At 39.4% G+C, this 26,953-nt stretch overlaps 1 protein-coding gene across 8 annotated transcripts in view; it reads right to left on the reverse strand.

Moving 5' to 3' along the window:
* The window catches only part of PRDM16 (PR/SET domain 16), a 438,392-nt gene that overhangs the window by 188,649 nt on the left and 222,790 nt on the right, over positions 1-26,953 (reverse strand). For all 8 annotated transcript variants that reach the window (XM_039509457.1, XM_039509456.1, XM_039509455.1 and 5 more), the window contains one exon: positions 13,775-13,825. In XM_039509457.1, the coding sequence (XP_039365391.1) occupies positions 13,775-13,825 (51 nt within the window). The remainder of the gene's footprint in view (positions 1-13,774; positions 13,826-26,953) is intronic.

Raw genomic sequence — 26,953 nt, forward strand, 5'->3', positions numbered from 1 at the left:
GCCAGCTGTACGATGGGGACCAAATCCAACTGAGTGTCTCGTAGATAGAGCAGTTGACTGGGAATTAGAACTCTTGGGGGTACTGACTGGTTCCACCTCTCTTTGTGACCACAAGCAAGCCATGTCCCCAAAACAGGAACATTAACAATTAATTGTGATGAGGGTCTAGCCAATCACCTGTTTTGGGGGTCAGGAAAGATTTTTTTTTCTTTCATGGGCCAAATTGGCAAGCCACAGTAGGAATGTGCCTGGTACCTAACTGAGATCTGGGGTGGTGTTGCTTACTTGTTGCAACTTGTGGCTGGTTTCCAGGGTAGTTAAGAGAATAAAATGAAGGGTTTCCAGAGGTAAAAGACATGGGATTTTGGTGATGGGCCAAACTTTATCAATCCCCAGAGTACACTGAGGTTCTATTTGGCTATAGTTAGGGGCAAAGGTTCTGTTTTTTCCCTATTTTAAATGTAACATTTCACTGGTCCTCCTTTTTTATTTTTATTTTATTTGGAATTTAATTTCTTAATTTATTTTCCATCTAAAAAGGAAAGACCTTCACTGATCTGGAGAAATTGCAGTGTTTGACGACACCTCTTCCTCTTCCCTTCACTGTAAATCATGCATATGCTGTTTCCCTGAAGGATACACACTGAAACACAATGAGAAATGCTAGGCCCAAAGCAAACAAGTTCCGATAGATTTAAAAACAACAAACTACAAGAACAACCGAAAACTAGTAATGGTTGAGAACTGTTTGGTTGTACAGCTTTTTCCCCCCTCAATCATTTGTGGATGAATTTACTATTCATTACATTTACTATCTTTTGGATTGATCCCTTTTATAAGGGGCTAAGCAAAATACAGTCAAGGAGCTGTGTAAGTTTTCTCATACAATTTCTGCCAATATCACTTCTGACCTGCAGTGATCTGTTCTTCTTTAGAAATCGGCCATTCATGTCAAATTGTATCAATTTTTGTAGTTCTGCCTAGGTACAGAAGAACCAGTTTGGATAAAAGAAGAACAAACACTTTTCATTCTGCAAAAACCACACCCAACTCTGAACTATTTTTGAGAATTGAAAAAAAAAAGTTTTTCCTTATTTTTCTCATTATTATTTATTTTCATTAGCCTCTAACACTTCAATAGGCTGTGTGGGATTGGAAGCAGAGAAGCAGAACAGCTGAATACAAGAAAGCCTATTTTTTAGGCATTACCAGCCCAGTTAGAATAAGGGATCGCTAGAAATCTCACTTTAAAAAAATGTTATGCACAAGATTTCCACCTAAGCATTGCAGACCCAGAGAGTTCAGATAAGTTTTAGCGAAGCAGCTGAACTTGAGAGTATGTATCCAAACCAAACAGACTCCAAAATGTCTGACGGTTATCAATGACTTTTTCTCCAACCTCTGTATCATGTGGTATATATGAACAGAAAGGGGCCTTTAATCATCTCCAGATACACTGCTTTCATGGTCATGGATATTTGACTGGGCTCTTTTTGTGCAATGATTTTGAGTCACAAAAACACAAACATTCATATGGAGGATGCTTGAAGCCCTCACCGGCACTCAGGAATAACACAGGCATGGTTCCAGCATTAAATTATAAATTGTGCTTTTATGACTCATTTATCAACACTACATTCTGGAAAAGGAAATATCTTGCTAACTGGCTAAGAAGAAATTGATCACTTACATTAAGGATATTACCTACCAAAAAACTGTCACAATAGTTAGTAGTAGTAGTAGAGATGGGAACAAGCAAAAGTACAGCTGAACTTCTCAGAAAACAGGTAGTGTTTTATCAGTGTAAACATTTATACACCCCGGTCATCGTCATCATATTTGAACTCCTCCCAATATTTAAGGATTTATCCTCGCAATGTTCCCATGAAGCGGGCACATGTTATTCATATTTGAAAGATGTGTAAACTGATTCATAGGATATCTTATGCGACTTGTCCGGTGTAATACTGGAATTCAAAATAGCAGATCCTCAGAAATAAAACCCAGAAGTTCTCAGTCATTCCTGACTATAACTATGAGAAAGGAAGAAAATTCACCAAAGGTTTTAATAAAAAAACCCAGTCATGCAAGAGAATGAGCAATGGAAGGCAAGCTTTAGTTCTTTTAAGCAAAGACAAATAATTGCAGAAAAACATTGTACAAAGTTATTCCATTGATTAATTTTGACATTAAATTCTCAAGGAAACAGGTCTCATACTATAACTAAAGAACCACGAAGTCGATTTTGGTGCACTAACATCTAAGTTTGTTTCTGGAATTTCCACTCCAATCTGCCTATAATAGAAGTGGAGTGGAATTAATTTTCTCCTGGGTCATGTTGGCTGGGTTCTGAACCAAGAAATAGTCTGTTGGAAATTCAGGTGTCCAGTAACTCAGGATTTCCATTTAATTCCTCTAGGCCTGAGGAAACAGGCTGTGAAATAACACTCTGGAAGTATTCTAACAGGGGATGTGAATACACGTCTCCAAAGTAGTAATTAACAACAAGGAAAACTGTTCAGTAACAGGCTAACATCCCTCTATTTCAGGCCAGCATTCATTGATTTAGATGGAGTATGCTGCAATCAACTAAGTCAGTATGAGAGCAGTATTGCCTCAAAATGAACCAGGATTTCCTAATTCCAGTAGCTGGTGAGGCACTTGTCTAAATAAAATTGAGCAGAAGCCAGAGAGCTGGCCCTGGAGCATGGGAAGCTTCCTTTCACCACAAGTATTCTCAGTATCTAATGCACTGGCTTCTGCACTAAGTATATTCACAGTAAAATCTAGAGGTACAAAAATGAACATCTCTTTCCTTTCCTTCCTCTCCCACACAAGAGCTTCTCTCAGGATTACATATTTGTATTTCACAGAAGGTATGAATTGTTTTAATATGTAGAATGAGTCATGAACATCAAATAATCAGCAGTCCTGGTAGCATTCCCTCACTGTCTTTCTTCTTCACTTCTTTTGGTCATTCATACTAGCCATTTTAAATTACATACAACTCCAACATATGCACATGGGATTTTTGTTGCTGTTTCAAGGTCCATAGGACCAAGATTAGTTAAAAATAGGTGTCTACAGTTAGGATTCTAAGTTCGCATTTAGGTACCTTAGTAAATGGTCTGAGATTTTCAAGACTGTAGATCACTACTGATATTAATGGGTATTCTGTACTTCTGAACAAAAAACAGAGTTTTTTTGCACTTTGGCAAATTAGGCGTCTAAATAAATATTTAGGAGCTGGATTTTATGCTTCTATTTTTGAAAATGTTGTCCTTCCTGCATCTGTTAAGCAAAGGTCCTATAATGTGCAAATGGATCGAAGTTTGTCAAGCCTCTTCAGATAGCCCTGGTGGACAACAGCACTCTGGTGGAGAGAAAAATACTGCAACAGCAGAAAATGTACATGATGACGATTGAGAACGCTCACTCTCCATGACTCCCTTGGGGGAGGGATAGCTCAGTGGTTTGAGCAAGGGCCTGCTAAACCCAGGGTTGTGAGTTCAATCCTTGAGGAGGCCACTTAGGGATCTGGGGCAAAAATAAATTGGTCCTGCTAGTGAAGGCAGGGGGCTGGACTCAATGACCTTTCAAGGTCCTTTCCAGTTCTAGGAGATTGGTATATCTCCAATTATTACCTTTAATTATTACTCAAGCTGCCCCAGTCTAATCAGGGACTTTTCAATGTGTAACATCTATCTAAGAGGAGAAGAATTCCAGCATAAATTACACAATTCATAACTGAAGGCGGAAGGATGAAGTTCACATTCTATTTTTTTCCATTATCTTATCTTTAGGGTTCTGTTAGGAAGAAGGTGCTGTTAATACAAGAAAGCTAAAAACAACACCAAGGTGATAGAGATTAATGTACCTTCGAATGCTTCTGATTATCTGAGGACAGTCTGAAGCTTCACTGCACCTTTATTGGTGATATATTAAAACTCTGAAAGTTATCATGTGACCTTCTGTCCTTGTCTCTGTATCTACAGAGTTGTGTGGGACTGTGTAAGGTTCTAGAGGGTCTAAAGAGTTAACATTGTGCGTGTAGCTATTAAGCTTGTGTGCAACATCTCACATTTGAAGTCCAACATTATTTGTAGTCTCTCAACTTCTGATTGGTCTGGGTTATTCAGATATCAAATGCTCAGACAGAGAGAAAAAACAATTAAAATACCATGTCTGAATCCTACCTTGTTGTTCACATATATAGCTCATAGACCTATGGAAAGCCATAATACAATTACAGATTATAGCAGTGGTTCTCAACCAGGGGTGCATGCAGAGAGGTCTTCCAGGGGGTACTTCAACTTATCTGGATCAGTGTTTCTCAACCCAGGGGGGAGCGGGATGGGTTTGGAGGGGTCACAAATGCAGGGCCAGTGTTAGAGGATGGCAAGCAGGGCAATTGCCTTGAGCCCCAGGCACAAAGCTAATTTCCATATTTCAGACTCCTGAAAGGGGTACAGTGGTCTGGAAAGGTTGAGAGCCACTGGATTATAGGATTTTATCTCAGATTCTCCATTTCTTTTCGCTATCATTCCTGGGAACGCCAGACTCACATGGGAACGAATGATGTTTGCTAAATGTCTCAGTTGCCTCTCTACAGAGACCTGGCTTTTCCCATACTCAGTGCTGATTTCTCCTTTCCTAGAGAAGGAGGTGGCAGAAGTAAAACAGAAGCCTGAGCAGAACCACTTGTAGCTCTGTATTAGTGTGATCTCTGAATGCTTAGTTAATTAGAAATGTTTTCAAAGTACTCTGAAAGTTAAAAATACAATTCTTAGGGAGTCAAAATAAAGCTTATGATGAGTGACACTTGAATATTTTCTGACAGAACATTTTTTCCATTGGAAAATGCTGATTCTACAAAATCAAGAGATTTGGTGGGAACGTATGAATGTTGTCAAATATTTTGACAGGAAGTTTTTGAAATGTTTCATTTTGATGTTTTACAAAATATTCTCAGATTTCCACTTTTCATCCCAGTTCAGCCTGAAATGAAATTTTGAAATTCAGGAATTCCATTTTTGGCCCAGCTCTATTTAAGATACTATGTTTTATAGAAATTGGACAGCCTTCTGTTTCTGTTAATCTATATCATGATTCTGGAAATCAAGGAGTTCATGAAATGGAATGAAAAGAAACAGTCATTTTGAATTACAATTAATATTCATTAAGATATAGGGCCAATTTTTCCATTAATCTCAAATCAGCCTCTAGCTTTGCGCTTGCAAGCTTTTGTCTGTGACCGTTTGTGCATGCAGCTACCCTGTCTGGTTGCACAAAGAGCAAACGTCTTGTGCAAAATAAATCAGATTATTTAAGCACGTTTTATAGGCAGAAGATCTCCATGTCGAAAGAAAGCAGTCGTCTGAGAAGCAACATCAAAATATATTGTATGCCTGAACTAGGCACAGGACTCAAGTGACGTATTGGTTGTTCTGTCCCTCCTACACACATTTCTGGCCCAAAAAAACCCTAAAAGGAGCATTTTTTTTCCTCCTAAGGTTAAATGTCTTGGAAAAGTATAGGTCATCAGTATCTAAATCATTACTATGACACTTTAGGTCTTGTTTCGTTTTCGTTTGTGCAGTGCTGCCAGGCGCTAATTCACACTTTTCCAATTGTTCTCTCCCTTTTCTCCCCCTCTCCCCTCCAACCCATCATATCTCCCTTCTCCCTCCTATTATTGTCTAGGCTTTTTAGCAGGAGAGGTCTAATAGGCCTCCTAGCTTATACATATTCTTCACTCTAATAGCGCTGCACATTTTAATTAACTGAATATTGCAGGCACCTGAAGATTACAGATTTTATTACTACCACCATCTGGCTTCTATAATGTATGTAATATATACAATAAATCCTGCGTCCAAACAATTCTGCAAAGAAATCTGTCCTACTCAGTGTAATCTATTCTTACAGCACTTATATATATATATATATATATATATATATATATATATATATATATATATATATATATATATATATATATATATATATATATATTGCATCTAAATAATTGGTGGCAACACACACACACACACACACACACACACGCTCCCCTCTTTACTAGACTAGAGTATTAGTTACAGCCTTCTCAGTTTTCCCAATCCATCTCATCTATGGCTCTGAATTTAGATCTAATACCAGCACATCCATCCTCTGTGTGCAGTGAGGAATTACAGGGTGGGTTGGGTTAGTTTTGTTTCGGGTTTTATTTTTACCTTGTAAGTTAACGTACAGGTTTGAAGTCCCAGAGGCTTTCGTTCCCAAATTTGTGATGTTTTGTCTGCTTTGGTGATTTAAGGTTTGTCAGAAAATGTCAGAAAGGCCATGAGGCCAAGGGCGTCCTGATGACTGAGGATTTTCTTTCACATGACCTTCCTGAAGTTGATTTTGGGCTCCAGACAGTGCTGCCTTCAGCTCTGACGGGGGCCGGCTGGCAGCAGATTCATGGGGATCTCTAGGGCATTCTGGCATTTTTAAACTAACTGGAGGCTGTAATACCTCCTAATCATCCAGAATATTATTTCACAAGTAATCATCTTGGAGGCAGTACATAAGCTCCAGACTTATTTTATTTTGCAGCTAATTCCCTAATGACAAACAGCACACTTTCAAGTGTATTCAAACAATTAAAAACACATCTCTATTTAAATGAACAAATGCATAAGCTGAGCAAGTGTTTTGGATTTCACAGCTGGCATTCTGTTTGGTTCTTTTGACAGAGACGTACATAAATGCACACATAATGGTGAATGTAACATGGATAAGAAATGGTTAAATAGCAAATACATATTTCTGAATACTTTCACTAGTAAAAGTGTTCAGTTCCCTCACTATGCCATTCAGTCTCATATTATTTAGGCAGCTGATAAGTATTCATCAAATTGTTTGAGAGTCCTATAAATAAATTATTAATCTATTGAAAAGTCACATCAGAAAGTGTTATTCATTCCCCACCTCTTTAAAAAGCTTCAATCATCCAATGAGAGAGCAGAAACAATACCAGGTGATTTAGTTGGCCAACCACACAGCATGAACTGATTTGAGCAAATAATCAATGCAAACACTTTGTGAATAACACAGAGGCAGAAAATTATTTGATCAAACTATTCTATGAATACTTACTAATAGGCCAGAAGAAATCACACACTAGTCAAAAAGGGGCTGTAATGAATAGTTTGGCCAGCTTTAGTTGTCATCATTTTTGCCTTAGTGAGATGTGCCTGCATCAGTGCTGGCAAAGGACTGTTTGTAGTAGGTTTGGGTTTTTTTTTAAACTAAGTAGCCAATAGAGATGAACTAAGACTGGAATAATTTAACTTTCAGGGCAGCAATATAAGGGGACACAGATTCATATCAATCTGTTTTTTGATTTTGACATATGGGCCACCTCTCTTTCACCCCACCACAAAAAATTAAGTACCCATTTCTGCTATTGAACTCAGGTTTCCTCAAAGTCAGAGCATTTATGTTTGAGGAAAGCTGAAAATCCAGGTAGGCAAGGTGACCTCCCATAGCTGTCAACCCCTGAAGTAAATATACATTTTTATCTTAAACAGATATTATTGTAATACAGATGCCTGTCATTTAGAACAATGTGTATAAATAACTCAGTAATACAGTTTAGGCACTTTCCCCCGAGATACATTGTTCACTTAGACATTAAAATATAACAGTGGGCTATAAATTAGTGTGAAAAGAATTAATTAGCTTCATTGCATTCTGGATTAATCTGGTGGCTGAGCTGATTTACTGGAGACTCCGCTAGAGTAAATGGTGAAAAAAATCAACTTAATTTACAAAAGTCACATTTATAATAAAATAAGGAAGTCTTCACCCTGTCTATGCTTTGCATTAACTCACAAGCAGAGGCTGGGGTAATTTACCATCAATCACCCTTATCATCCACAGTATTGACAATATTGAAAATTGAAACTGTTGCAAAGGTGCTGAGTTCACATGTTCTTGAGTTGCATGGGGTTAGAGTTCACTTGAGCGTACTGGAGACGGAAATATGGATAGAGAAATCTTAGCAAAATTGTGGGTCTTGTTAACTTGACCTGATTTTTACATTTAACTACCAAAATAAAAAAGCCTCTTCACAGAAATATTTCTCTCTCTCTGACTCACCCTCCCCACTTTTTGCCCCCTTTATCCCTGTTACAGCACTAATCAGACAATTGAATCTGAGAAATTAAATCTACAGCATTAGTAGTTCAAAGTTATTTGACCAACACTTGGTTTTCTGACTTTTCTGTGTCTGCTTTACACCATTTTTACTTTCCATGCTTCATTTCAGCAAAATCAAGGATGCAAACTTCTTAGTACTTAGTTTCCATGGAAACCTAAGCTGACCTCAACATTATTGTTCTCAAGAGGGAACTGACTTTACTATATGTTCATTCACTGAATTAATGGACTCCTGGTTCTTTTATTAGCAGCCCTCTAACAATGGAAAGAGAGAAATGTTGTAAAAAAGACTCTCAGACAACTGTTCCCTCCTTTGTCCAGGGCTTATTGGAATGACGCAAGTCTATTCAAGAAAAGATTATAAAAATCAACTCAAAGCTGCCTCTGTTTGTGGCAGCTAAACATACTTCTATTTCATAAAGATATAACCTATAAAACAAGCAAATTAAAGTTCTTAAGAAACAGCACCTTTAAGGCAGAGATCATGTTGAAAGTGGATTTTAGATATGACCAATGGATATTGCTATTCACTCCAATATAGTTTTGCGAAACATCATCAAGGTCTGGTTTCAGGCACTTCATAGAATTGGCTTTGAACTATGGCTGGAATAATGCTTTTTATGAATAGAGAGAGATAAAAAACACTAGCTAAATATAAACACAGACAGACAGTATCACAATTTAGAAATAATTACATTTAATCTCTGGTCTGCACCCTCTCCATAACCACTGCAAGGACCTTTCTAACAGATCCCACTTATCCTAAACGTATGCAGTTAGTGGATCAATTAGTGGAACTGTAAATTAAAACAAATGTCACTACAATTTCAGGATTTTTTGACAGTTTCAGGGAATCCACTTTTCACTTTCTCTGTGTGTATGTGTGTGTGTATAAATAAATAAATAAAAATGTAGTGATAAAGTGTTCCGTGCAGTACAGCAGACTAATGTGAAATGCTGTGAATCCATGAACATTAAACAGTTCATGTTAAAATCTTTAAGTCACTCTCTCAGTGAGTATCTAATATTATGATAGACCCTGCTTAGGCCTCAGGCTGTATGGCCTAGCTAGTAATTGCTCCACAAAAGACAGTTAACAGTTCCCCTGCTCTTCCCTAACTACCTTCCTGACTGCTTATTGAAGTCTGATTTCTTACTCCTCTGGGTCATCATTCATCAGCCCTAGATATCCCACTGGGAGAGACTGACGAGACCTTTCCATATCCCTTGTTACCAGGGGCCATTTCTGATGGCCCAGGCTATAGAAAATGTCTTCACAGCAACCCAGTGGGACAAGCTATGCTTATAATACCCAAATAATCATTTCACAAATTATCATAATTATCAATCAATCATCCAGTTTGAACAATGTGTTTCTGAAGTATCAGATGGTTTTTGTGACCTGTAGCATTTTGTACACAATAATAAACCTAGAGAGATTTATAGGTCCATCCTGGTTCACATTTGCAGCAATGAAACTAAGTTAATTTTTAATTTAAAAAGCCCACTACCAACACCTTTCCACTTATATAGCACACTTTGTGCCACAGAACACTTTCTAGATGGTCAAGGTTTCCAAAGCTAAGACAGTTTGAGTTTCTCTAAACAATGTTCAAGACTATCAGTTACTTACTTTGGAAAACAGGGTTACTTTCAGATTATATTTTCTTTCCAGCTGTACTGTATTAACAGCTTCTTACATTTTGCAATATAAAATAAAGTGAGTCAAAAAAGGACAAAAGAAAAGTTGGATTATATATATATATATATATATATACACACACACACATACCAGATTGAATCTAACTCTTTTATTAAAGCTGATGGTATCTCCCGCTCTGTGTAATACAGTCTTGTTAATGGACAAATTCAAGCTCTCCAGAAAGTCAAAGAATAAATTTTAAACCTTTTGCCAAATGTCTATCCTATTGGATTTTGATAAGATGGCTATTGAGCTTTAATAATGTCTTCTATCCATTTTCAGCTGGCCCTTAACATGTCTCTTTATTTGTCCCTAAAGCCTCTTCAGCGATGCCTTTTTATTACAAGTCTCTCAGCTTGCTCTCAAGGGAGACAGGGTCGACAAGAGTGATAGATAGATAACTCTATAGATTATCTCCCACAGATGTTTTCTCTCCAGTAGCCCCTTAGGCTATTCCCTCTAAGTAAACAGAGACTAAATAGAGAGTCTACTGAAGAGAGAAGTCCCTGAGGTCTCTTGTCACCACAGTTAGAAAAACAGTCCATCCAGAAGAGGTTGGTTTGGAGCCCTATACCCGGAGCCTCTCTCAGCATGATTCTCAAATGTTCGTCCAAAGTGACTTTTAGAGCAAAGTTAAATACAAGTAGAATTACCCATCAGAAATAAAAGCATCATGCAATGGACATTGGCATCATTTCCTAGCTGAACAGGGAGTATTATCTTTCATGTCCCTCCGAAGTCAAATCAAAATGATAATGATATCAAGCTGATCTTTAGATGTATTATCTGCAGTGGAAAAGCTTGGAAAATGCAGATAAAAAGCACATGAGCTGCCCTTTAAGAAAAATAAAATAGAGGGCAGCAGATTTAATCAGGGAAGATGTTCCTGAAAATGTGTATGGGAATCTGTGTCTAGCTATATCTATATCTATGCACATAAAAATGTGTGTGCACGGCGTGCACCTACCTGAAGGCATATATGCAGTGCACTAAAGAAATGTGAACTTTACCTGATTCTCTTTAAGCAAATACTTCAACCGCCAGAAAAATAATCCAAACCATGTATTGGCACAATGCCATCAAAGCTAACAATATGCAAATATACAAAAAATGTATGGCAGTTCACTTTGGCTGGGATGCACATGCTTAGAAGTTTGAATTATTCTGAATCTCTAGATTTCACAAAATTGGGCGGGAAACTTCATGAGAAAAAGTCCTCTTATTAGATTCCTTGGACTTCCTGCTTCCTGTGAGGCCAGTACCACCACCAAAATCAGCCTTCTAGTGTTAGTATGACACTTCTGCTTCTAGCAGCTACAGAACCCAGACATGTGGAGGCCATAACACACTGTGAAAAAGTTATTTGAACCTTAAAAAAAAACAGTGAGATAATTTTATATTTTACCCCAAGCTAAATGAAAGCCATTATTTATTATACAATAAAGCAGTGTCCTCTAAATAAAGTTATTGAGCATTTCACTAACAGTTTATTAATGGAAAAGGACCGATAGAAAGTAGAACATTTCCTTCAGTTGGTAATTTAACCAGGAAAAATTACGTTGAGGGTTTAAACTAAACAAATGTAACGTGTCTCCAACTATACTTCAGTTCTCTCACTCTTCCCTCCACGCTTTCCCTTTTTTCAGGTCTTCCCTCTCTTCCATGTCTTTCTCTCTCATGCCCTATTGATGTTCCCTGCTATTGCCCCCTTCAGAACCTTTGATGCAACAGCCACCTAACTGACTCATTTCCAAACAATGGTACCACTGCTTGGTTCGGACTTCCTTTGTTTCCAGCCTGGACTGGCCCACCCACTACATTCACGTCTGTCTTGGTGGCTGGATGGGGAGTGAACCACATTCCTGTCCTCCAGCTTGCCTCAAAAGGAAGAGGATTGAATGGCAATCAAACCCCAGAAAATTGTGTATCCCATTGGGTATGGCAATTTAGTGATTCAGCAAGTTTGGGAACTGAAATGTTCCCCCAGTGGCTTCTTGCACTGTCAGAGTGAAATGTAGATAAGCAAAGATTACTCTTATAAAAAATTAGACCACAGAGCCCTGATGCTGCAAAAATCATACAGGATTATTTTTCATTCATTCTTCCCCCCCACCCCCACTCCTGTCTGAAAAACTGTCCAGCAATGGTCCTTTCACAAGCCATTAAGTTTAGACTTGAACTCTTTACCTTACTGCTTTGACCTTTTTTACCCTGGCTGTAAAACCCTACTGCCCATCCTCCAGTAAATTTATCACCTCATAAACTCCCACTAGTGCTTCTCTACAATGCATTTAGAAGAAAAAGTCACAGTGGCAGTCCCTCTGTCAAATATCATAATTGTCCAGAGTTACATTTGGAGTAAGAGAATTTTGAAGATGCAAGAAAGCTTTTGGGAAGGGGGAAATAAATGTTGTCATCTTTTACTTCGTAACAAAAACAGTACAACTGAACTGGATTTTTTTTTTTTTTACATCTGAAGATGTCTGTTTAATGTCTCCTCCTACTCTTCCTTTGTTCAAAGCCTTCTTCTTTTTAGGTTGAATGTGGATTTGCAATATTGTAATTAAAGACTACCAGATAGAAATAGCTGAGCAGTCCCTGGGCCATGGAGAATTTACTTCCATCTTTGTGATAAGTGGATTATGATAATAAGAACCTGCCACCTTGTCACCATGTCTGCTCAGACAAAAGGATCCCACTGAGGCACAGACAAACATGAAACGAGTTATGGAAATCAACAAGGTAAAAAGTTCAGCAATATTGCTATAGGTCCTTTTGCAAGGTCAATGGATGGTCAAAAGACATTTCATAGAGGAAAGCTTAGCTTCCAAAATAAAAGCTTATTTTGCTCAACGTGGTGTGAATAGAATGGTCCATACTGGACATAGATGTGTCTAAATATCTGTTCTCAGACTAACTCCGGAGCCTGACAAGTATTAGATTTCACTATGTTTGGCAGAACTGCACAAGTGTTTTCTTTTAACTTTCAGAGCTAAGAAATGGTATTTAAGATAGCCTAAATGGGTGAATAAAATGGCAGTTGTTGCACTTTTCCAACTTCAAATATTTGACACTTTTGAATCTCATCTGTGTCTATTTCTTATAAGACAATAACATGTGAAAGGAATTAAAGCCAACTCATGACTCAAACAATAAGGATAAGCTACCCCTCTTATGGGCATCTAGATAGGCTATAATCAAATGTGACTTGCTATGCTTTACCTTATAATACTGTTAACCAAAGATACCAGTGGAAAGAATGTTATTTTTATGTTATTTAAAATAATCCTGAGCAAAACACTAGACAGGCTACTGACACATGTACTTTATGGAGTTGTCAAACAGTTCCAGTATAGACATTTATAGAAATTATAATACAGCTAAAATACACTTGAAACCAGATTTTCTCTGGAAATATAGTTTAAGATGTCACAAACCGAGGAAAAGCTCAGTAATACATAAGACTAGTTAAATTCTGTTATTTTATTCATGCATACCAGATCCCTTTGATTTCAAATAACCATCATATGGTGAACTGACTTCTACTTAGAAGTACGGACAAACATCATTTCACTGGAAAATGGGGTTTCCAGGTTTGAACAGATATTGTCTAGGCTATAACTGTAACAAAGATTCCTTTTAGATAAGTATTGGATCCACAAATCACACATAAAAGTATCCCCAAATAAAACTAGGGGTACAATCCTGTGCTCATAGAAATGGATAACAAGCTCTGAAAGCCTTTTTCATGTATTTTGATAACTACATTTATTACACATTCATGTGCAAATAGAAATGGAAAACTATCAAGATAATGACAAAGCCAAGTAACGAACACAACTTGGATAAGATTAAATTGTTTCCTACCTTTTTTATACAGCCCTCTTGGGATGCCACCTCAGGATCAGTCAGTATTTGCTGTAAAATAATAAAAACAAAAATAAGTCAATCTGCAATGAAAAAAGAACGTTATTAGGTACAGTATAAAGGCCAGAATCCTCAAATGCAGCAAACCTGTGTCGACGTTTTCAAAGTTAGATACAATACCCACCAGTACTACTACCACGAAAATACACTGCACTGGACCTGAGCAGTCACTTTATTCTGGGATGTTTGTCATAGAATTAAATTAGGCTAAAATTGGTAAGTGGTTAAGACTGCTGCTTCAGGCCCCAATACTGCAAAGCACTTAAGCACATGCTTAAATCCCACTGAAGTCAATAACTAAGCAGGGTAATATTAGCATAAATTCCACTTCTTGGGGGCATATTTGCCTAGTGCCAAGGGTTTAGTGGTTTCTAGCTAGCTGTGGGGTTCTCAATCCTGTTTTAAAATAATATGTAACATTTAATATAAACAATGATATTAAAATCTATAATAATAAAAATAACAAAATATAACAAAGATTAAAAAGTGACAAAATAAAGGTGGAATGCCATACATGCTATTTTGTTCCTATATTTTTTTATCTGGTACAATAGTTTACTTCATTGTAAGAGTTTTTCAAAATAGTCTGGCCTCTTAAATGGATGGCTTAATAAGAAAGACAGGTTCACCAATGGGATGTCCCAGTTCAGAGCATTCCACTCAAGTAGCAGCATGAATGTATAAAACACTTTCCATACCAAAGGATCTCAAAATACTTTATGTACTTGGAGGTATACCAGTCCTACTGATATTATTAATTATCATTATTCTAGAGCAGATAGACATTTTGCAAGTTTTTCCTCACAAAAATCTCTCATTGAAGCACTGAAAATTTTCAACTGTTCTAGTTACTATTTCTTTAGATTTGATACACACAAAAAGTCACAAAAAGCATCCAGTCTAGAGTACAGGCAGAGAAGATGGAATGCAGTGGAAAATCCAGAGGTGGTGATGCAGTCATTTCTGGAGTAGATGCCAGGTAATCACCAGCACTCAATATGCTGCACAGCAGCACAATTCTGTCTAAAAAATCAATTAAATGTAAAGAAATAATGCATTGGAAAATAATTAAGTTAAGTCTGCAGAAGATCCTAATATATCTGCTAGAGAAATCCTCACACACTTAAGATGCTAACGTTGGAGAGAGAAGAAATAAATCGCAGTGGTCTCAAAGCATTGGTGCTGGAACTAGGGGTAGTGGGGGTGCTACCACTCCCACTGCCTTGAAGTAGTAATACCAAAGACAGTTTCCATCATCAGCACCCCCACTATAAAAATCGTTCCAGCACTTCAGCACTGCAGAGAATTAGATTGGCATGCACACCATTAACGATGGCTTCCCTTGGTTCAGCAGCACAGGCTTGGTGAGGGGTATGGTATGGGTTTGGAGGAATGAGCTATTGGAGATCTCTTTCAGGTGAGATCCAACAGCAGTGTTTTCCAACCCACTTTTGTTCATTAAAGACCTTATGGCATTTTTTTTTAACAGTAAGTGTTGTCCTAACTCCAGAGAATTGGCCGGATTCTGGTTTGAATTATTCATATTCTACCTATTTAAATTCTTCCTGCACTTGCATACAGTAGTCTCCATGTCCTCCCGCAGGCAGCTGTGTAGTGCTGTGGTGTGTGGTAAGAGAACTGAGATGGAAATTAATGTTATCAAAATGAGAAACGTTACACATTTAAGAATTTTTTCCATTTTTAAAACAAAAACCAGACCCTCAATTGGTGTAAATTCACCTGGCTCTGATAGCTAATTTACATCAATTATTATTATTATTAATGTATGTCAAGTTACACCAGGTTAGGACCTGGCCTGACGTTAGTGGGCCTCTGTGACCCAGGGCAGGTGAGATTGACCCATTTACTGAACTAAAATATGTTGGCAAATGTTTCTGAGCTCAGCTGTAATAACATGTCATATTTTAAATATTAAGAACTCTAACTCATTCTATATTTTACATAACTTTTAATAGATACTGAAATTGTGGTTTGGAAAATAGCTAAAAGCAAACAAGAGTGAAAGGTGAACACTAGAGCAATATTAAAAAAAAATGCGAAGAGAAACCAGCTGCCCGAAATGCTGAAAGTTAAATAGTTTAACACGCACCGTTACAAGTAGATTCCACTGAGCTGCTGTTGGAACAACCTGATCTTTGAAGGTGCTAAGTAATCCCTCACTGCTCCCACTAACTTCACTGTGAAGTCACGGTCCTCAGTGCCCTTTGAGAATCAGGCCACTAAACTCTCTATACTCCAGTCTGATCCTCTGTATGACAGTTTAAATACACCTATCGTATGAGCCTTAATTTGTTTGTGAAACACTGGCACATTCAGATGAAAGTTGCTCAACAATAAATCCTAGTATTATATGCAAAGTACCATAAAATATTATTGATTGTAAATGATGGAGCAACGTTCTTGACCCATTCAGAGGAGACGTTCGGGGAGGGGGGAAGGGGAGCGGTCAGGTGCTGACCAACGTTCTTGACCCATTCAGAGGACATATTGCACTGGTTTTACTTAACCATAAATGCACAGAAAAAAAGTGAGAACTAAGTGCAAGTTGGGATGTGCTCTAGTGCTCTCTAACTGGGTTGCCATTCTTGAGTGCCCCCCCTGCCTCCCATGGCCTTAATGGTTCTGCCGAGGCCCTGCCTTTGTTTCTCCTTCTTAGGGCGTCTTTGAAAATGCCCACAACCTGGTTTGGCTACTCCAGTGACTTGGTCCTCTGGCTAAAGTTGTTTAACAAAAATCCACCCCTTCTGGGGTACACCAGTCAAAAAGACAAACAAAAACCCCACAGAGTCTTCATACCAGTCTCAAGCTAGGCCCAGGCCCTCATCCCTGAGGGCCTGTCTTCTCTTTAAAGTTCCTTTCAAAATTCAAACACAAACAGGCTTTTCCACCCAGTCCCTCCTTCCTGAGTAGCTTTCTTCCAAAGTCTTCTCCTCCTAACAGAAGAGTCTCAAAGTTTGCCTCCTTGGGGCTATGCTTATTCCCGCCAGTTGCAGACCTGGATCAGCTTCCCTCAGCTGGCCTCTCCTGCTGAATTCCATTCTTCTCTGGATTGGGAGAGGTCAGCAGGCAGGCCTCCTTGCTGGTTGGTGTCTCAGCTCTTATGAGGGAAGAAACAGGTGATAATCTATGCTGTTTCCCAGAACTCATCCTGCACTACTGGGCGAGAAGGGAGCCTTGCCTCACCCTGCACCGCAAGGCTCCTTGTCCCGCATCCTTAAAGAAACAGTCGCTTGGAACCACCCAGACACTATTTATCATTCCAGGACCACTTTCTCTCTCCCCACATGTGCTCCAAAACACCTGGAACAGGGTTTGACTGACTCCAGTACCTGCTCACTCTAACATGGGACAGACCCACCCTGTTATATGCTCTGTACACATGATTCAGAGTCAGGAACTCCTGAATTTGAATCCCAACTCGTACACAACTTTCCTTTGTGGTTTTGGACAAATTTGTGCTGAGGATGTAAATTCTATTTTGAAAAGGATTTTAGGATTGCTATGTATGGCTTGTTTCAAACTGGAGTGGAAAAAAATTCTCTGTGAAGGAAAATTCTGAAGAAAATTGTTTTGGGTTGATGGAAACATTTCATTTCAACAAAACCAAAATGTTTTCACTTCAATTTTGCCTTTTAAAATGTTTATAGTATATTAAAATATACAATACAAAATTTAAAAATATTCTAAATGAAGCTTTTCATTTAAAACTGAAAAATTGAAGCTTTTCATTCAAAAAATTTGAAAACAAGACACTTTGATGTTGTCAGAACTTTTTTCCCCTTGTTTTTTTCCTAAATGAAATTCTGTCAAAATCAACTGGTTTTGTGAGGCATTTTCATTTCAGAAGAACTACCTGTTTTGCCAAAGTTTCTCCAACCAGCTCCAGTTTTGGATAAGCCAGTCTGCCTTGTGTAAAACAAGATGATAATACTGCTGATAGACTAAGCTGCGAAATGGAGATCCTAATTTGAATTTTTCCAAAGTTCCTATTTTTGGATCTGGGGGTTTGATTTACTTGTTATAGAACAATCAGCCGTTGAATCAAGATCCAGATCGGAACCTCCTCCAATTTCAAGAGTGGGAAACAAGGTTTTAGCATCTGAGATTTGGTTTTGGGTCCAATCTCTAGGTAATACTTTCCTCTTACAAAGGACTTTAAAGTGGAAGGATGGTCTTGTTGTTGAGACAATAGACAGGAACTCAAGAAATCAGATTACTTTCCAGCTGTGCCGCAGACTTTCTCTGAGACTTGGACAAGTCCTTTAATCTCTGAACACCTCAGTTCCCCAGTTGTCCTGTGGCAATACTAACAATTTGTGTGTTTAATGAGTGTAAGATCTTAGGGGCAGGGTCTGCCATTTACTATGGGTATGTCTACACAGCAGTTAAACACCTGCTGCTGGGCCGGTGTCAGCTGAGTTGGACTCACAGGGCTCAGGCTGCAAAACCGTGGTGCAGATGTTCAGGCGTGGGCCGGATCCCAAGCTCTGGGCCCCATAAAGTGGGAGGATCACAGAGCCCAGCTCCAGCCTGAGCCCGAACATCTACCATGTAATTTTACAGCCCCACAACCCAAGCCAGCTGACATGGGCCACACACGGGGGTTCAACTGCTGTATAGATGTACCCTATTTGTCTGTAGGGAAAAGGGTCCCTGATCTTCATTGGGGTCTCTAAGTACTACTGTAATACAGATAAACATAACCCATCATAATAATACAAATCATAAGAAAAGTACCATCATAAAGGATGTCTGTTAGCAACAAAAAAATTGAAAACCCACCCATTGGGTAATTCTAGCTCAGGCCGGAATTCATCTTCTACGAATGCCATAATACTAAATGCAGTGCTGGACACGCACAGAGGGCTGTAATTCTGCAATTAACACAGATGTTCATAAATGTACTCAAAATTTACACCATATGCTTTTTCTATCAACTGCTGTGTTGTTTTTAGCCAAAAGAAAGACAACATGTCAGCAGCAGCCATGTCAGAGACATTTTTGTTACAGGAATCTGTTTGGAGCGATCACTCCTCCAATTGTTGAAGAACATCACTGGATTTCATTTCCTGGATTTAGGGAACCGATGGCAGCAGAATCCCGACTTTGGTTACATTAGTTAGGGATGTGCTAGGGATGTGCTATAATTTTTGCAAAGCCTCCCAGATGTATACTAAACATGTCAAGTAACGCCATGTGATTCTTTTTGAAAAACAGTTTACAAGCTGGCATTCTCCAGCTGCAGTTAACCCTAATTTGATTACATTACTGAGACAGATCACAATGAGCTTATGTAAATAGTAATGTTATCCATTCATTCCCTGAGCTCAGATAAACTGTCATTTAAAACAAAAATCTGAAATGGGCATGGTGTGACATATTCAGTAAATTCTAGGGTGAAGAAGCTATATAATGGGCCGAACCCTGCTCATAATATCAATGCAAATCCTGATTCTTATGTATTTCCTACAGATTTACAACCATGTAATATAGTGTAGAATTTGTCGACTGTTTCCATCAGATGAAGAGATCAAAGCTGTCCTGTACACTTTTTCTAAATGCTTTTTCCTTTATCAACATCTTCAGCTGTTTACTAACTAAGGTCCTGATACAGAAAAGCATTGCTATTCAGGAAGGGTGCTTAAACATGTGCTTACATCCCACTGAAGACAAAGGGACTTAAGTATATGCGTAAAGTTGAGCATATGCTCAAGTGTTGCCATCTATGATTATCTAATCTATGAAAATCACAACAGCAACTATGTGCTAACTGCACCATTTTTCACAACGATATACCAAGGCACAGTACAGTTACCTATATCAATCATAATAACGATACTTTGCAATTATGTATCCAATGCCTTTTAAACCAAGAGAGCAGAATCAGATTCTAAAGGTAAGCATAGGAGCCTTGATCACAACTAAAGTAGGAATCTTCTCCACGCTTTTGCACTGCAGACTTCAGGGACATCAACAGAAAATCCCGAAAACACAATTATAAACCTAGGCCGCATCCAGACTCCTGTGCCCAAGCAGAACCTCACTGAAATCAGTGGGATCCCACCTGAGCATAAAGGTCTGCAATGAGGACCATGATGTAGGCTCAGGTCAATTAAATTCTAGTATCCCAACTACCTACTATCTTGGCACAATACTAGGAAACTATGAATAAAATGATAGATTCATGCAATCAGCCATAACAGGACCAGTTTCGTTCAAGTTGTTATATGTTTCTTAAAAGAATCTGTGGTGCACTAGTGAGGAAGGTCACTGCAGGCTTCTCCATATGCACCAGAGCAGGATTTAACCTTGCACTGAATGCCATTAAGGTATCAATTAGTGCACCATAGTCCCAACAGGGCATGGTCTGTCACCTAAGGGAAATGGCCTGCCCTGCAACTGATTAACAACATGCACTAGCTGGAGGGGTGCACACTGCCAAAGTGCATCCCATGTGGTCAGGCAGCTGCCTATTCTGCCCTGCACCAGGAAGATGGCTAAGTTATTCACCACCTGTACCAACTCTCTGCTCCCTTTCTGCAGGCTGGCTTAGAGGAAGATATCCCTGCTGGGACCTAAAGCAAACTAGGTATCTCAAGCTTTAATAATTATTTTAGGGCTTGATCCAACGAGGTGCTGAGGGCTCTGACCCTGATCCAGCTAAGCACTCAAGCATGTTAGTATTAGTAACCCCATTGAAAGACACACAAGTCTTTTGCTGGATTGGGGCCAGAGTGCCAAGCGCCTTTCAGGAGACAGCCTTCAATTATAAAACACCCAAATCTGTTTCAGCTACATTCTTACCATTTCTCCATCGAGAACTTTTGCCTTGTACTACAAGTCCTTCATACTCATGGAGAAACTGACAGTGCTTGGGACACTTCAGTTCTAGCAGTCACCGCAAAGAGGACAACAATTATTATTTTCCCTTCCTCCTGGGGCACAAAAATGGATGTCCTTTCAAACGACAGACCTGTCTGTGTTTCAGTGCATGAACACATATGAGGACTTTCACTTTAAATCACAGTCAATTGGCCACTCTACCTTGAATTTTTCTGATTTATCTTTCTGGTTCAATAGTGGCTTCCTTGGAAGCACACAAGGAGACCTCTTCTTTTTCACCTCCAAATTATACTAGACAAGTAGCGATATATAGTACTTGGCAAAAACAAAAATAAAAACCAAAACACCCTCTCTTCCCTCCCCCACCCAATTTCTCCCTCTTTCATAAAGAAAATATCTTTCTATCCAAAGGCTGGTGGAAAGCTTGGCCTTTTGGGCCCACATTTTTAAAGATATTTAGGCATTGCTGCACCCAGTGTTGCAACAGCTAACTGATTTAGGAGCCTACGTCTCATTTTCAAAAGGAATTTAGGCATTTTAAAACTCTGGGCCTCGGTGTAAGTCTCAGTAACCCCATTGCGATCAGTGGAGTTACTCAGGGTTCACATAGACAGAGCTCAGAATTTGACCCTGAATCTTCATAGTCAATCACATTATTGGCAAAACCACCATTTCTCATCCCCATCTCTACAATTCGATAAAAGCACCCCCCTGCTGTCCACCTTTCTTTCTTTCTTTATTAAAATGTTCAAATAGTTTGACAATTTTCAGATACAGAAATGAAACCAAAAAATTGATCTGTTCCAAAATCCAGTAGTTTGGCAGTTGAACAACAAAATAAGAATCTTTTGCTTGTATAGATTTTTAGTAGTTTAGCATTATGTGTAAAGACTTTTTATGTTAAATTTATTAGACAGCCAAGATATTAATGTTAAAAAAGCACTTACTGCAGCTCTGTAGTAACTGTCCTTATGTTTATAACATACTTTATGTACGTGCACTAACAGTATATGAATGTCATTCTATGCATTGGACTTCATTTGTCATCCTATAAAGTAAGTGAACAATTATGCACTTTCTTCCTTCCATTACTATCCATTATTGTGTTTTTATATATTATATAATATGTAAATATACTCTCTGCAAAACACACACAAAAATTTAAAAAGTTATAGGACCCTATATAAAGCCCACTGAAGTCAAATAAAGTAAATATGTGCATTTCCAACACTTTTGGATCCTTATATACTGTAATGATTTTAAAAAGCATCAAAATCATGTTGAAACTGTAGGGATGATCTACTTTAAATACAACTTCAGATAATTTTTTGTTTATTCTGTCCATTTTCTCTGCATTTAAGAAATAATTGGTCATAAGCCCAAATTGGAACAACACATTTTAACCCTCAGATCTTAACTTTGGATTCAGATCCAAATGTTTAGCTGATCTTTGCAACCTGCGTAGTGATTTTAACCAAGTTTTTTAAAAGATTAAAAGTGACGTTAAATTGTGTAAACCTTACAACATCTGGTGAGGAAGGAACATCCTTTTAACAGACTGACAAACCAAGGCACAGAGTTCAGGTTAGTTGCCCAAGGTGACAGGGTGGGTCAGTGGCACAACCAGGAACTGAAACTAGAGGCTCTGACTCACAATCTTCTGCCCTAACCAATTGAACATGCTGCCTCCTTATTTAATAAAGTGAAATAATTAACAGTTTGATTTTAAAAATTACCAAAGTTAAGAAGTCCAAAATTACGGCTAAAAATACCCTTATTTCCCCTTGCTGAGCCTAGCAATTACAGGGGTCCACAAGCAGCATACAATGAGCTGAAATACCTAGGCACAATGGGGAAAATTCAGGTCCTTGTCATTATTTGAATACAGACAGGGAAGGAGTTGGTTTAATATTAACCCTAATCCAGACGCTTTCTGTGTAAACATTATCTCCCATCACGTGCGTGTCTGTTTTCACCTTGCTGTGCAAAGCTGCACTCTTCACCTGAGCCTTCTGACGTTCCTCAAACATTACCATGATTAATGGTCATTTTTGTCTCACCATTCTTCACTTAGAAATACACCACCATGCAGATACAAAGACCTCACCTAGGAGCTCCTTCAAATTAAGGTCACTCAGACCTCCCAGGTAGAGTTATAGGAAAGGCCATAAATGATATCAAATGCTATTAGAGACAAAGTGAATTGATTAAAAAAACCCACAACCTTGTAAAGCTAACTTTGTATACAAGAATTATTCTACTAGTAAAATTTGGAGGGAAGGAGGGTTGAGGATCCCCTCCTGAGCAGAGAATCATGCTCATTTTATGAAACAAAATAGATATCGAAGTTAAATCTGACCTTTGATCCCCAGGGAACATCTTTTCATCAGGTTTGTTTTTTTGTTTGTTTTTGCTTTGACAGCTTTTAATTGTCTCATGAGCTGCTGGTTTCAGCTCACATTTTCTATAGCTGAATATTTTATTCCACTCATCACTGCATGGACTTGTGATGTTAAAGTTTCTCCCAACTCTCTCTGCACCTGATGTGCATTCAGATCCTGGAGAAGAAGCGGGACAAGCTTGTGAAAACTGGCCGACAGCACAGTACGAGAAAGGCAGCCTGGCAGTGACAATAAGCAGGATGTTACGGCTTGTGTCCTGAGACACCAGAGCAGTCCTTTAAAACTCACTTCTAGGACTTTGGAAATCTCTACTGTACACATGTCACCATGGCAATGTTACTTCACAACAAAGGATGGGGAAGACGGGCACCATAACAAACTCTTCTGATGTTATTTTAATACTTCTTTCTGGTGTTCATCATAAAGAAAAAGTGTTTGTGATTCGCAGTATTTTCTGGCAAACGACAGATGAAAAGCCATAATGTTCTGCATCAAATGGGTCTGTGAAACACTGCTGAATTGAGGAACTTTTCAATATCCTGTTCTGAGTACTTAAAGTTGATGTACCTGAAATTAAGAGGAAATGGAGGAAAGATGTTCTTGATACTTATTTGAGAGCGGGGATGGGAGGGCAGCATTTGCTTTCCTGACCGGGGGCGTGGGGTGACTGAGGATGAACAGCGTGGATTCGTTATGCTGTCCAGGGAAGGGCTCTAAATAACCCAATGCTACATGGGACACTTGAGTTAGAATTTGTGTCTATAGATAGACTTGTCTGGTTTCATTCAGAATAATAATGTGTTGAAGTTGAAGCCAAATTCACTCTTTGCCAACCTCAGGAACAAAAGCATTTTGTTTCTCTTAAACAACTTAGATGACATTGGTCTGAATTGGAACATCTAATTTCTACCAGCATATGGGGGGGGAGTATAATTAACCCCCAATACTTAATAGTTACAGTTATGATTCTATATGTAATAATCAAATTATGTAACATTAAAATATGCAACATTGTGACACTTTTGCTTAAAGTTGTGGTATATCATGATACAGTTTGGGAAGGAAGTTCTATGGCCTGTTTATACAGGGGTCAGACTAGATCACAATGGTCCCTTCTAGCCTTGGAATCTATGAATCTGTGGCATAATAGAGCAGGGGCCCTGGATGTCCAAGCTGCTTATCACACTAAAGGAGAAATTCTGCCTTTCCATTGCCATTGGAAAGGAGAGTTTGCGAAGTCCGAGAGTTGTTACCGTTTAGCAGGAATTTAGTGACCAATGTAAATTCAGATGGTGGTCTCAGTCCAAGTCTAGCTAAACAGGTTTCCACATCAGTAAAACCAGGATTACACAGAGTCAGGGCCTGCTCCAGCTTTTTTGCTGCCCCAAGCAGCGAAAAAAAAAAAGAGAAAAAAAAAGCCGATTGGCGGCAAGTCGATTGCGCCGCTTCATTCTTCTGCGGTGGGTCCTTTGCTCCCTCTCTTCCTCTTCAGCGGCACTTTGGCGGCAGCTTAAAGAGGAAGAGAGGGACCGAGGGACCCGCCGCCGAAGACCTGGACGTGCCATCCCTTTCGATTGGCTGCCCCAAGCACCTGCTACCTTTGCTGGTGCCTGGAGCTGGCCCTGCACGGAGTGGTGCCAAGGACTGAGCAGGCCATGGAGAATGACCTCACTGCTAAAGGCAGATCAAGCACATTTTTGGAACACTGTAGAGGAACCTTGCATGGCCACTTGCCCGGGCTGTATCTCTTCTGGCAACCTTCAGGAGGGCTAATTGCACTTTTATAAAGATGAACTGTTAGAGGATATTCATATATTAGTAATAAATAACACCAGATAACCCCCAAAACAAAAGCCTGTGCATGCAGAAAGGAGTGAAAAAATGTCAAGGTCAGATGATGGGGAAAACAATGAATGTCAAACACTAAGAATAAGTTAAAGAACAAGATTGCAAGAGAGAAAATAAACATGCAAATTACATGCATGGTATCTGAACTCCTGCATTTCGTTTTAAAGACATAACTCCTCCACGACATTGTGATCAAATTCTACTGCAAATACCAGGAAGTAAAACACAATCTAATGGAGAGCATTTGTAATAACTTCAATAAGCTGAGGACTTGAGACTTTCAGCCAAGACAAATAAGAGAGGGTACTGATTAGTAAATGTCACCATTTCTCTTGCCAAGCACTCAGAGGCTGGTGATAGGAGGGTATTAAATATAATCTCACAGTCTTTAGGGGCTGTTTGATTTTATATTGCATTCTTATCAGGCTCTTAAAGTCCAGTGTTAATGAGCATGAGAAATGCACTTGGAAGTTTGGCAGTTTTGCTAAAAGAAAAAGTATTTCATTCATTATATGTATTCTTTGGATACAAACAACAGATGCATTTGCCTTTCACACTACTCCAAAGCATAGATACTTGTGGCCTAAATTCTTGTCTACTCCTCCATTTTCAGTCACCCAACATTTTTAAGAGCCACTTATTTATACTATTTAAACAAAAATAGGTTTAATCAACCACACCCATTTCCTGCTACAGTGACTACATTCCTTAGGGACTCTAGAGCTAGGATGAAATTTGTACGTGGCAGGCCCATACCTATGGAAGTCCCAGAATATAGAGTGAGTATAAGCTTCACTGCTTCCAGAATGAAACATAAGACCCATCTCTCGACATGAGCTGTCCCACAGCAACACACCCAAGATGGCAAATGATTAAAACAGAAAAAGAACAAAAAAAGAACTTTCACTATACAGCAGGGGTAGTCAATTATTTTTTTGTCAAGGTCCATATTTTTTGGTTAAGGTATAGTCAGGTTTCAGACTCCTGAAAAAAATAACAATGATAATGATACGTAAATAAAAAGATTTCACCATCTGGATTCGGCCTGTGCTCTGCCCTATTGACTCCCCCTGTGTGACAGGGTGGGACTCACCACTGCGGCGCCTCACACTGGCTGTCCTGGAAATTAGCTCTGGCACCTTCTAGTCCACCTTCAGCTAGTAGTGTCACAACTGCCGTCACTGCTGTCTCTACTCTTTGGACCTGTGTCGCTCCCCGGACTGCAGCGTCCTCTTCTGGGCACGGTCCTCCAGCTGTGCCCCCACCCCAGTATCTCCCCCCTTTCGGGGGACCAGTAGTTCTTAGTCCCACCACTTGCCTCAGCAGTCAACTGCAGTCCAAGGTCCAGCCCCTCGTCTCAGGACAAACTGCAGTCTGGATATCGCCCACTCTCCTCATTGGCAAGTGGGGTGCAAAGGGGGGGGGGGGGACACCAGGCCCATCCACTACTCTGGGTCCTGACCCGGGGACCCTATAGCCAGCAGCCACCTACCGCCTTCCTCCAACCTGCTGCCTATTTTCCCTGGGCCACTTCCCTCGTAGCACTAGCACCCTCTCAGCACTTGTAGCAAGGCCCCAGTCTGGCAGCGGTCAGCCAGCAGCTCGCCCTCGCACTCTGCTGCCCCTGCCCCACGCTGCTGTATCTATGGCACTTCCCCAGGCAGCCAGTCCTCCTCTCTTGCCTTCCAGGGAGAGACTCCTCTCTGCTCCGCTGAGCAGCCTTTTATACATGGCCCTCGCCGGCCCTGATTGGCTGCTCCAGCAAGCCTTCCCCTATTGGTGGTCTCACTAAGCCCTTTCCTGATTAGTGGGTTCTGCACTGGCGCTGCTTTTAACCCCTTCTTCTCCCTGTGTGGGGCAGCCACCACACCACACCCTGCTATACAGTTTCTGAGCGCATCATGAGTCAAAGGAGAGAACAGTTTTTGGGTGACTGGATTGACTGTATGTTTTGAGAAATCTGGTAGTACTCAGTTTATGACAATGAAGGTCACATTTTAAGTGC

The sequence above is a fragment of the Mauremys reevesii genome, linkage group 21, assembly GCF_016161935.1.
Source record: "Mauremys reevesii isolate NIE-2019 linkage group 21, ASM1616193v1, whole genome shotgun sequence".
In the NCBI taxonomy this organism is placed as follows: Eukaryota; Metazoa; Chordata; order Testudines; family Geoemydidae; genus Mauremys; species Mauremys reevesii.